This window comes from Phascolarctos cinereus, unplaced genomic scaffold (assembly GCF_003287225.1).
Source record: "Phascolarctos cinereus isolate Bilbo 61053 unplaced genomic scaffold, phaCin_HiC Scaffold_7;HRSCAF=346, whole genome shotgun sequence".
NCBI lineage: Eukaryota > Metazoa > Chordata > Mammalia > Diprotodontia > Phascolarctidae > Phascolarctos > Phascolarctos cinereus.
The window spans coordinates 87,360,541-87,373,357 of NW_027556180.1; the positions used below are offsets into that span (position 1 = coordinate 87,360,541).

The following is a 12,817-nucleotide window of genomic DNA, read 5'->3' on the forward strand; positions in this document are numbered from 1 at the left end:
AGCATAAGTAGTTAAACAAGACTGCAGAGGAGGCAGTTTCTAGACTAGGTCCATTGAGAAGTACATCAGTGAGTATAAACATTCCAATTATTGAGATGTAAGCATAAACATTCAGATTTGGGGAACCCAAAACACATGCACTGGATGGACTCAAGACTGGTTGTGATATAAGCATTTCTTTCAGTCATAGAGCTTCCCTGGAATATCTCTCTCCTTGAGGGAGACAGGATTGAAAACATAAAAGATCCAGAAGACATACTCTGACTCTTGAAGAGAGAGGGATATGACAAAAAAAAAGTGATGTAGGTGATATGACTCAAGGACAATTACAAAGCAACATATTAATAAGTATAAAATAACAGCTATACAACATATATAAGTGCTAGATGGATGGGAAACAAGGGTAATATCAGAGCACCAGTACCTGTGAAGGCTACCTGGAAGATGTGAATTTTGAGTTGAAACTTGATGGAAAGGTATGGAATAGCGGGCTTTGAATGCTAAACAGAGGAGTAAAATTTGATAAGGATAAAATAGGTAGCTCCTTTGGTTTTTGAGTAGGATAATGCTTTTTTTTTTTGTAATGCTTTCTTAAGAGTTTTTTGAGCAAGATAATTCTGGCAATGTTTCAGGATATATTGGAAAATTGAGGATGAAAGTTAGAAAGACTAATTATGAGGGACTATTGTTATAATCCAGGCATAAAATGATGGTCTGGATTTGGTAGTAACTATGAAAAGAGAAGAAGAAACATATTCAAACAATATTACGAGGGAAAAGATGTTAGGACTTGGCATTAAAATGAAAAGGTTGGAGGTAGGGGGAAGGGAGCACATATACCTAGCATAGTGCTCTGCACACAGAAGGTGCTCAGTGAAAGTTTGGTGAATTTAATTGATAAAGGATATTGGTTTGGAGGAGTTAAATGATTAGCTCAGTTTTCAACATGCACAGTTTTAGCTGTTATTGAGACACTGGAAGATGAGGAAACAGTAAAGGAAATAGAGAGGGCTGGAGGAGATTCACAATGACAAAATACAGAACCAAAGAAGGGAATTTCAAGATGGATTGTAGTTAATTATTTACTCGCCAAGTGCTTATGGAATGCCTGCTATGCATATGCCACTGTATTAAATGCCATTAGTAATATAAAATGCAGTTGAAAGGCCTTCTTCCCACCCCCAACCCCAAACCCTCTCCCTTCGAAGATGAAAACTTAGAAAGAGACCATTAGATTTACTCATGAGAAAAAGCAGTTTTACTGGAGCAGTTAACAGTGGTTAAAAGGGTATTAGATGTAGAAAGAGACCATTAGATTTACTCATGAGAAAAAGCAGTTTTACTGGAGCAGTTAACAGTGGTTAAAAGGGTATTAGATGTAGCTAGCTAGCTAAAGCATTTAATAAACACTTACTGTGTACCAGCCACTATGCTAAGTGATGGGAATGCAGAAAACAAGAAAGCAAGACAGTCTCTACTCTTGAGGACCTTATCTTTGACTAGGGCAAGACAAACCATAAATTGGAGTTGGAAAGGGAAAGGGTAAAAGAGTAAGGTGCTTGCTGGGGCCAGGCAGCTGGTATGAAAGTGCGGCAGACTGGAGATGAGTGACAAAGTGAGTTACAAAGTGAATGGCTGGGGATCTTCAAGATATATTGATTCTAAGGCAGAGGATCCCCAATTGGTGAGGTCTTAGCTACTCTACCAATAATAACAATCTCCTCCAGCCTTCTCTGTTTCTCTTGCTGCTTCCTCATCTTCCTCCCAGCCTTTAACTATTAGGGTCCCCCAAAGATGTCTCCTCTTGGATGTCCCCATAGAACTAAAACTGTACCTGTTGAAAACTGAGCTCATCATCTAACTCCTCCAAACCAATATCCTTTCCCAATTAAATTCATCAACTTAGCTACTATAACAACAATAATGACAAAAGCTAACATTATATAGTACTCTAAGGTTTGTAAATCACTTTATATATGTTATTTTATTTACTCAAGAATCAACTAATAAAATTTCAGGAAGATACATGAGTGTCCATGCCTAATCCTAATTTCCTTTAATCATATCAAGATAATATCATCTAAAAAAAATTTGCCCCAGAAGAAAGGCCATTTGGAGATCTTTCTTTGGCCATAGCAACCTATGAAACAAGAAATTTTCACAATGGCTCTCAGTTTTATATGGCCACCTCTTTCCGTAGTGATGGTCATAGAGCAGTGGAAAAAGAGGCAGAGAATGCCAAGAATCATAATTTTTTAGGCCATCCATAAACTTAACTGTTGGTACTCTTGATGTAGGATTCTTATCCAAAGAGCAAGTGGACATATCTTCATTCATTCATATCATATCTTTCATATTTAGTCCTATCATTTTTAACATTCTGGATATGATTGACTAGAAGACAAAAGGAAGGTGCAGTTAAATGGGCAGATGGTTCACAGATTTTCCTTGGAGAGGGAAAGAAAGGAGTTGGTTTTTTATCACCTATCCAAAGGTAACAAGGAGCATAATTTCATGGGACATTTGGTCATCTTTCATAGCATTGCTCATGATAAATATTTGCAAAACCAGTATCATTATAACAATAATTGCAACTTACATACCAATATCTGTTATGAAGAAATAGTGGAATTTTAAGAAGAACATGATAAGACCCTTCAAATTAAAGCAGCATATTTTTTGGTACAAGACAACTTCCAAAAGTAAGCATAGAGGCTGATGGTGAAAAATATGTTAGAAAATATGGTTCATGATAAGGAACAAGAAAAGTCAAAGACTTGTTTGTCGTTACACAGATGACTTCAACATGACTTTTCCACTTTTACTAGAATGGAGAGTGCACAAAAGGAAATCTGTTGCCAAGTTATCATTTCTACCATCTCTGGTCTACATCTGCTTCTCTTCAGACACACAGCTTCCACCTTGGTATAGGCCCTTGTCACATCATGCGTTGCCTATTGCAAAGGTCTTCTGCTTGGTCTCCCTATCTCAAATCTCTTCTTTTACCAATCCATACTCTACTCAACTGCCAAAGAGATGTTCTAAAGTGCACATCTAGCCAAGTTCCCCTGTACTTCAGTGGTGTTAAACTCAAATAGAAATTGGGGCTACTAAACCATATATAAAGATCTCTTTGGGGCCACATATTGACTTAGAAAACCACATATTAACATTATCTATGTTATATTGTGTTTTTATTTATTTGGTTAAATATTTCCTAATTAAATTTTAATCTGGTTCAGATGGACAGGGTAGTGTTATAGCCACAGTGTGACTTGTCGGCCTATGTTTAATACCACTGTTCTACTCAGTAAACTTCGGTTGTTCCTTGCTATCTTCAGGATCAAATATAAAATCCTTTGTTTCATTTTTTAAAACTTTCCAGAACCTGGCCCTCTCTTTGCTTTCTAGTGTTCTTATACTTTACTCCTGTTTACTATTCTAAGACTCAGCTATTAAAAATACTTGAATATACATTTATTAATTCATTTCTTCTTTCATTTTATTCATTCATTTAAGGAGACTTTTTTTTTAATTAGGAAAAGAATAAAGGGAAAAGCATTTATTAAGTATTAACTAGGTGTCAAGCACTGGGCTAAGTGCTGGGGATTCTAATATAAAAGTAAGTCCGTCCCTGTTCTCATAGAGCTCACATTCTAATAAGGGGAGACAACAGATACAGGAGGTTTTAGTGGCAACTCAAAAGAAATGATCCAGTGGTATTTTTTTTTGGTTCAGTGCTAAAGCAGAGGGGTAATGCATCTTTTTCATTGTCATTGTAACACTCATTCTCTTGCCTTGCTAACACTCCCCCTCCCCCACTGCCTGAAGGCCAGGTTTATTACATCTCATCTTTCCCCCAAGTTTTCTAGTTCACTGAAAGGGGTTTAGGGTAGGCTCTTTGCCATTGGTTCTAGCCCCTACTTCTGATATTCCTCTAAGTGTAGGGGGGTCCCCTGCACTCCAGTTCCACTTAACCACTTAGCTTTGTAAAAGCTAAAAGATTAGCTTTTGAAAAGGAATATTTACTTCAAAAGACACACTCACAAATATATAAACTCATTCCCCTCAACATACAGGAGGCATAATTCCACCCCCAACCCACTCTTGGGGAGGGGAAAATGATTAAGTACATAGCTAAGCTCAGTTCCTAGAGAACCCACAGTCCTACATTCCAAATCTAGCCCCCTACCTTCCCTAGGACTTCAATCCCAGGTACACTGGCTTTTCCATCTTTCCTGCTGGGCTACCTGACTGCAACATCCTGCCTAGAATTCTGATTTTAAGGTCACTATGACTTGAACTTCTGGGGTCTGGTGGGGATCACTGCTTGTACATGAAACTAAGGAGGACCCCAGCCCCAATTCTCAGAGCTGAAGCTGGGGTAAAAGGGAGAGGGGGAAGGTACCCCGCCCCTCTCAGTTCATTTCATGATACCCACGATGAAGGTTAACTGCCATTTTTGCCCTCTGGATGCAGCAGGAAAAAATACACAGGGAAGAGAAAGACTATCTCAGTTTGACAAGTTTTAAAGATGCAGCCTGTTTCATTTAAGCAGCCAATCAAAGGAGGGTACTCCCAGCCAGGGAATGTGGTAGGGGAACCAGGGTACCTCTACATTAAGGGATCAGGAAATGCTCCAATGCCCTCATTAGATTATTTTTCATGAGTAAAACTCTATTAGATGTTGAACCATTGGACAGTACCAAGGACTTTGGTATTAGAACTTTTTTTTTTCTGGGTCTCTGCTGAGGAGGTAGGGCTAAAGGGTCTGTTGCCAGGTCCACATCCATAAGGCTTGCTTTCCTGGATGACAACTGGGGTGGGGAAGGCAGTTAGGAAGCAAGGCTGGTGATATTTGTGGGGCTGATGTGCTGTTGTTTCCAGGTCTCTTGGCTTCTTTATACTTTTATTAATAAAGTTAATATTACCCTGTCTCTTTTTCGCATGTCCATTTCAGAAGCACTTTCTGAACAAATTATTATCTCTACATTCACATGAGGAAACAGAAGCTTATAACTTGCCCAGGGTCACATAGCTACTAAGTACCAGGGCTAAGGGTCAAATCTAGGTCTTTACAAGTCCAATACTTTTCCCATAATACTATATTGTCATGAGATTGACTGGTGCTACTTTATGTCCACCCTAAGTTTATAAACTTGAAGGAAGGTAAGAAAGATGCTGCTTTCAATTTGACATTTATTAAGTACTTATTATATACCAGGTACCATGGCTACAAAGGCAAAACTCATTTTCTCATTTGAGCCTGACAACTGAGTATAAAAAGTTTAAGTTACTTGCCCATGGTTATACAGCTAGTAAGTGTCTTCTTGTCTTTAGTTCTAGACTTTAATCCACTATACGACCCTGCCTCTCCATGTGGACATAGTTAGAATTTAATTAAATAAATCTTTACTAAGTGCCTCTTCTTTACAGATAAGTATAATACAGTGTAGTTTGATGAAGAAACAAGCTCTCTCAACTGGGAGTGGGAAGAACCAAAAAGGCTTTATAGAGGAGAGGTAGCACTCGAGGTGAATTTTGAAGGATTCACATAGGAGGTGAGGAGGGAGTACATTCCAGGAATGAAGAATCCCTTGATTCTTTTAGATTTCTTTTTGGTAGGAAGGAGAATTTGAGGTCAAAAGGTAGTCATTATGTATATCAGTTATCCTGGGGCACCTATATTTCACATGGTAATTAACTTATTCACATTTTTCCAGATTTATCTCCTGGAGGTTCAGATGACTGGGCCTATGACATGGGCATCAAATATTCTTTTACTTTCGAACTTCGAGATAAAGGCCAATATGGATTCTTGCTTCCAGAACGTTTTATCAGACCAACAGTGATAGAAATTTTTGCGGCTGTCAATTCAATAGCTTCTCATGTCATCCTTAACACTTAATATGCCCCATTTCAAATAACTGATTTCACGATAGCAGGACCCAATTATTTTGCCAGATTTTAAAAAGAAGTCTTAGTTTAGATAGAGATATTTCCTATCCTTTCAGGTTTTTACCAAAGGGCTATAGTCAGCATAAATACTGCTTCTATGGGGGAAGGGAGGGGCAGGAGTAAGATAACCCAGTATCTCAAGTTTTATCTTTGTTGAGTCATTTAAAAAGCCAATCCTATGTTCTTGCTGACTGGAAATGGTACATCAAATCTAATGACCACAATGAAGGAGCAAGATAAAGTGTCAGTGTCTATCAGCTTTTGGTCCAAACTTTCAACAAATTTCTTCCTATACTTCAAATAAAAGAAAGCAAGATATTACTTTCTTCGTCTGTCCTGGATTTTGTTTTATGTGTAGTGGATAATGGTCTATATCTGCTGTTTCATGTGTGGCACGGACATCTGTTGTGGAAATTTTTCTAACTCTAAAGTAATTGAAGCAATGTAGCCAAGATCAGACAGGTAGCAGAAGCCAGAGGCAGTTCTTGAATGTAGGTCTTCCCTAACTTCAAGCCCTATTCATTGCATACCTCAGGGTATATATGATATATATATATATCTATATATCTATATATATCTATATATATCTATATATGTTTATATATATATATTGATATATATATATACACATACATACACACACATATATTTATCATATTATATATGACCCTTTTCTTAGCCCTACTTCTTGGGAAGACTCAGTCTTTTTTTTTTTTTTTTGGCTAGGCAATGGAGCTAATTGGCTTGCCCAGGGTCACACAGCTAGTAAGTGTCAAGTGTCTGAGGCTGCATTTGCATTCAAGTCCATCTGACTCCTGGGATGATGCTCTAGCCAGGAGCCACCTAGCTGCTCCTGGACTTTCTTGCTACAGTCCACTTGCAAAGAGTAGCAGAGAACAGAAAATTACATACAGAAAAATTTCAGAGCTGAAAAGGGCCCTGGAGCCCAAACTATTCAGGAAAATATTGTCTGAATGGATGGAGAGAGGTGAAGACACTTAGATTGTAAGCTCCTTGAGGGTTGGGACCATCTTTTCTTCTTTTCGTACCCCCAGCACTTAGCTTAGTGTCTGGCATATAGTAGGCGTTTAATAAATGTTTATTGAATAGAACTGAATTAAGATCGCACAGCTAGTGTAAATGGCAGTCAGGACTAAAACTTTCATCAATACTCTTCAATAAATATCTGTTGAATAAATGAAACAAATTATAAGAATTAACATGGCATTATATATATTTAGTATGTGTCCTGTTAGAAACTTAATGAAAAAAAAAAAGAAACCGGCTTTCCTGCGGTGTAAACGCGTAAGAATGAATGAGAGCCTTTTCAAGACGCCCAAAGCAGTCTGCATAACACAGACTCCGCCCCCTTTAGGCTTAGTCTCTCGGAGGAGGCGTGGCCTCTGGGAGGCGTGGCCGTGACGTCTGGCGCCGGCGCACATACGACTAATCCGGGGGTTTTGAGGAGAGGCGTGCCCATGACGAGCGGAGCGTGCGCACTGACGACTAATCCGGTGGCCGGAAACTGCCTCTGCCCGGTCCAGTGATCTGTGGGCTTCCGGCGACGAAGCGAGGGGGGATCTGTGCGCGGCCCAGTCGTCTTCCCGGCGGCTTCTTCTCTGCTTTCCCTCAAGTCTTTCCCCACTTTTCCCCTCCTGCTCCTGCTCCTCCCGCTCTTCTTCGCGCTCCCTCGCCCGCGGCCCGTCTCTTCTCCCAGCTTTTCCACCCCTCGCCTGACCCTGGCTAAGCGGCGGGCGGGCTCCGTTTCCCAGCAGCCCCCGGGGGCCCCCGCGAGCCGAGGGTCCGTTCCCGGGAGCCGCGCACGCTGCTCCTCCTCCTCTCGAGGCTCGGGCCGTGGACAGGGAGTCGCCTCCCCCGCTCCTCGGGGCGGTGGAGGCGGTGGCGGTGGTGGGGGCGGTGGCGGCGGCGGAGGAGGCGGGGGCGGCGGGGAGCGCCCTCGGAGGGAGCTCGGGGCGGAGGTAAGCTGTCCGTGTTTAGGTCTCTGCGGGCGAGGGGGCGGGGCCGGCCGGGAGGGAGAGGGGGACGGAGGCAGGCGCGTGCTGATAGGACGGGCTGGCTGCACCCCTCCGGGAAAGCGGGGAGCACCCGGGTTCAAACCCCACCTCGGAGTTTGGGCAGCTCCCCATGCCATTGGGCGTCGGTGTCTTACATTTGCATTAGATGGCATCCGAGGCGAGCTGGTTCTTTCCAGCTCTAGAGCTGGCCCAGGGCCTGGAGTCAGGAAGATCTGAATTCAAACCCAGCCTCAGCGCGACCCCGGGCAAGTTCACTTCACCTGTTTGCCTCGGTTTCCTGACCTGTGAAATGGAAATGACATAATAATTGTAAAGCACTTAGCACAATGCCTGGCACATAGTAAGCAATGTGTAAATGTTAGCTGTTATTATTTTACGAATCCAGTGTGACCCGAACCCTATTGCTCCTATTCCTCATAAGAAGGAGCGTTTATGAAATGCTTGCTATATGCCAGGCAGTATTATAATCCCTGAGAATGAAAAGAAGGCTCCTTTCCATGCCTGACTTCCCCATCCATAGAGTTGCGCAGTGCTGTACTCCTTTATCCTGGCCATTAGGAGTTGTGCTAAGAGGATCACTTATCTCTCTACAAAACAAACAAACAAAAAAAACCAGGCAAAAAGTAATTCCTGCTCTCAACGAACTCAGATTTATGGGGGAACAACTATGAACAAATTAAGTCTATGCAGGTTATATTGGAGAAAATCTCGGAGGGAAGGCACTAATATTAAGAAGAATTGGGAAAAACTTCTTGCGGAAGATGGGACTTAGTTGAGACTTTAAGGAAGCCTGGGCAGCCAGCAGGCAAAGGAAAAGAATTAGAAAGCAGGTGGGCAGTTAGGTGGCATAGTGGATAGAAAACACTGGCCTTGAAATCAGGAGGACCTGAGTTCAGGTGCCGCCTCAGACCAGACACTTGTCACTTACTAGCTATGTGATCCTGGGCAAGCCACTTAACCTCAATTACCTTTTAAAAAAAGAAAAGAAGAAAGAAAAGAATCACTTTTCTAGTCATTTTTCTTGGGCAGACTAATAAGTGTGGCTTAGTGGATGTAGACCTAGACCAGTTTGGAGGCAGAAAGGTCAAATCCCACTTCTGGCATGCTGACTAATTGACTCTGGGCAAGTCACTTAACCTCTCGGTGACACAGGCAGCTAAATAAGATTATGCTTTTTACCAAAAGGTATAGACCTACATTAGTAGACAGAGTTTTCTTACTGGGAGTTTACCATACCAGTGAAATCCCATGCCCTACCAAAAACAAGTATGAAAAAGACCAATAAAATGGCATAGGCATCTCCTCATTTCTTACCTAGTTGCCTGACCTTGGTTGAGAGTTCTCTGACTTCACTGTTCTCAGTGAAACTCTTTAATGGCATAACCTCATTCATCATCAACCTTTGAGATCCCCTCAGCCTTGATATTCCACCTCATTGCTACCCTCTGTCCTTCCTCCCTTTGCTTTTCACCATCCTTTTGTGTTTTGTCTTGCCTCATTCCTTGAGGGCAGGGACTGTCTTTTCCCAGCATTTAGCACAATATGTGTCACTTAGGTGCTTAATAAATGTTGATTGATTGATTTGCTTTTCTTATTACTATAGTTATTGAGATTTTGATAATTAGTTACTGTTTAGGGTAGAGTTTTTTTGTTCAGTTGTGTCCCTAACCTTTTCTGGGGTTTTATTGGCAAAGATATGGGAGTAGTTTGCCATTTCCTTTTCTAGGTCATTTTACAGATGAAAACTGAGGCAAATAGGGTGACTTGCCCAGGGTCATACAGCTAGGAAATGTCTGAGGCTAGATTTGAACCCAGGTCTTTCTGACTCCAGCGCTGGCACTCTATTCACTGAGCCACCTAGCGCCCCAATTAGTGAACTTTAGGTGAGAGATTTTTTATAGGCTCCTATACGAATTATATTGGATGAGAGAAGGGAACTTAGGTGAGAAATGCAAAAAAAGGTAAGATGGATGGGCCTGCTAACAGATTGGATATGGAGGGTGAGAGAATGAAGAGGTGAGGATGACACCGAGGTTTCAATCCTGGGGAACTGGGAGATTGTAGTGCCTCTGACAGTAATAGGGAAGTTTGGAAGGGAAGTGGTTTGGGGCAATGACAATGAGTTCAGTTTTGAAAGTGTTGAGTTTAAGATGTCTATTTTGTTGGCTTAACTACATTTTTCCTTTAGTCTGGAGGATAGAAGAGAATTCTACTTAACTGTATTTTTCCATTTCCCTTTGTGAGTCAGAATTTTTTAAAAAAGGTTTTGAAAGTTGCTTTATTTAAACTATCACAGTTGGAGATACAGTTATAAATTGATATGGAGGAAATGGTCTTTGTGGTAGCTAGTAAAGGATGAATAACAAATCAGAAATGGAAGAAGGAAGTAATGAACATGTAGAAAAGAAAGATAAGGAGATAGAGGTGTGTACAGAAGACTGGTGACGAGGGACACAGTTTAAATTTATTTGAATTTAGTTATTGAACACATGAAGTCTCTTTGGGTTGATAGGTAAAAGAAGTTATAAATTTCTTTATTGAGTTATTGTCTTGGATATATGAAAATGGTTGGTAGAAAAATATTTGTTCTTTTTTTCAAGATACTCCCTGTCTTTTACATGGAAATTAACAAGTATTAGGTTGTAATAACAAAACTTGACAACATTTGATTTTTGCGGTGATAAAGTAGCCCTCTGGGAATTGGCTGTTAAGTGGGTAGCCCCAGAAATTCCCTTACCTTCCTTGCCCTTGGAGATTTTCCTCTCCTTTCCCATTACCCCTCAATGAGCCCTGGAATCCCCCATCTGTGTCCTGCTTCCTCTTGGTAGCAGTCAATCAGAAAACATTTATTAATTGATTACTGTGTGCTAGGTACTATGCTGAGGGCTGGGAATACTAAAAGAGGGGCGAAAACCCAAAACAGCAAAACCAAAATGGTGCCTGTCCTCAAGGAACTTACAATTTAGTGAAAGAGTCAACATGCAAATATATGTAAAGTAAACTATAAATAGGATAAATAGGAATAATTAATAGAGGGCTGGCACTAGAATAAAGAAGAGTTGCAAAAGCTTGAGAAAGACAAATTCTGTATTTGGTGTCGAATTTCCCTCTCTCCTCCTGGTCATTATCTCAGCACCTTGTTTCACTTCTGCCCAGGAGAGTTGCTGAGTTGAGGTGTTTTTCATCTACTTTGCAGAAGCTTACTTTGGTCCTATGTGTATCTAAAGACCCAATATTACTACCTTGTGTATCTTTACATTTGAAGCATAAAGGAAAAAAGGGCAATTTCAACCATTTTGAACTTTTTTTTATCCTTTCTAGCAGTAAGTCTATTAGCAGAAGAAAAACTGAGAAACTGTTTTCTGTTAAGGGCCGGGGAAGGAAAGAAACTGTTGGAAAGCGGTTGTTTATAAGTGTGGAAAGAGAAGTAAGGCAGGGCATTTTCTGGAGCTTTCAGAAGATTACAAAGTGGGCATTAGGGCTGGAAGTATTGTTAAGAATTACTCAAAGGGCAAAAGAAAGAATTGTGACGAGCTCATGCAGGTTTTGTGTAGCACATCACACAATTAAGAATTATGTAGAACTGATGTAAAATATGCCATCAAGAGAATGTGTGATCAAAAATGACAAGAATGAAAGATAACCAGTGATTCTATTGAGCATACTTAGGATATCAAGAGAATTTGAGGATATGGGGAATTTGTGGGTGAATAAGAACAAAAATTCTCCTGAAATGGGCAGGTATGGCTACCCCACAAAGATGAGATCTAGCATCATTTGGAGTATAAGCTGTGAGTGAGGAGATCAGTCAGGATTTAAAAAAATCTTGACAAGCTTAGAATGTTGTGCAAAATTTAATGGTGATAAATATAGTAACTAAGACAATTTTTTTTCTTAAAAACTATTGCTTTTTATGTTAGTGAGACAATATTAGAACATTTCGAACAGAGGAAGATTTTTAAAAACTTAGGAGTAAATAAAAATCAGTCACCATATTAACTTGACTAGCAAGTTTTGTTTTGTATGGTATACATCTTTGAAACAAAAGCAAAATGCTCTGATGTGCACTTTTTATCTCTGCCTGAATTTGCATGTTCATCCTTGATCTCAACTGTAACCCTTCCCAGTTTTACAGCGTAGTAGTTCCGTTTGTGAGTTTGATCTCAGTTATTTAAAACCAAAGTATTTTATGGTTTTTGTCTCTTTTTTTGGTTAAAGTAGTACAAGATGTCAAAAATTAGAAGAAAGGTCACAGTGGAAAATACCAAGACCATATCTGATAGCACATCCCGAAGACCGAGTGTATTTGAAAGACTTGGACCCAGCACTGGAAATACAGCTGAGGTGAGTCATTAGCAGTATAGCCATGAGAGTCCTTTTGGAATTCCTTATACTGAGTATTGGTTTGATTTAGCAAAGAACTGTTTGTTTTTAATATAGTAATGTTGATAAAGTTGTTTTTTGGTATTTTTTTCAGTAATTTATTTTTAGTTTTCAGCAATCACTGTGGTATACTTTGGAGTTTCAAATTTTTCTTCACCTCCCTTCCCAAGATGGCATGCAATCTGATATAGGTTCTACTACGTATACATTCCTATTAAACATATTTTCACATTAGTCATGTTGTAAGGAAGAATTAGAACCAATAGGAGGAACCACAAGAAAGAGGAAACAAAACAAAACAGGAGGAAATAAAGAGCAAATAGTATGCTTCGATCTGCATTCAAACTCCATAATTCTTTCTCTGGATGTGGATAGCATTTTCCTTCATGAGACTTTTGGAGATGTCTTAGATCCTTGCATTGCTGAGAAGAGGTTTATCA

The 12,817-nt window shown here is 40.2% G+C and overlaps 2 protein-coding genes across 11 annotated transcripts in view; both read left to right on the forward strand.

Annotated features, from left to right (window-relative positions):
* Positions 1-6,065, forward strand: part of CPB2 (carboxypeptidase B2) — a 48,109-nt gene extending 42,044 nt beyond the window's left edge. Inside the window, exon 11 of the mRNA XM_020971182.2 lies at positions 5,724-6,065. Within this exon, the coding sequence (XP_020826841.1) occupies positions 5,724-5,908 (185 nt within the window). The 3' untranslated portion in view covers positions 5,909-6,065. The remainder of the gene's footprint in view (positions 1-5,723) is intronic.
* A 1,785-nt stretch (positions 6,066-7,850) lies between these two features.
* ZC3H13 (zinc finger CCCH-type containing 13) overlaps positions 7,851-12,817 on the forward strand; it is an 81,108-nt gene continuing 76,141 nt past the window's right edge. For 9 of the 10 annotated variants that reach the window (XM_020971196.2, XM_078147580.1, XM_078147583.1 and 6 more), the window contains exons 1-2: positions 7,851-7,937; positions 12,213-12,338. In XM_020971196.2, the coding sequence (XP_020826855.1) occupies positions 12,222-12,338 (117 nt within the window). In that variant the 5' untranslated portion in view covers positions 7,851-7,937; positions 12,213-12,221. The remainder of the gene's footprint in view (positions 7,938-12,212; positions 12,339-12,817) is intronic. The other variant, XM_020971225.2, reaches the window with a different exon arrangement.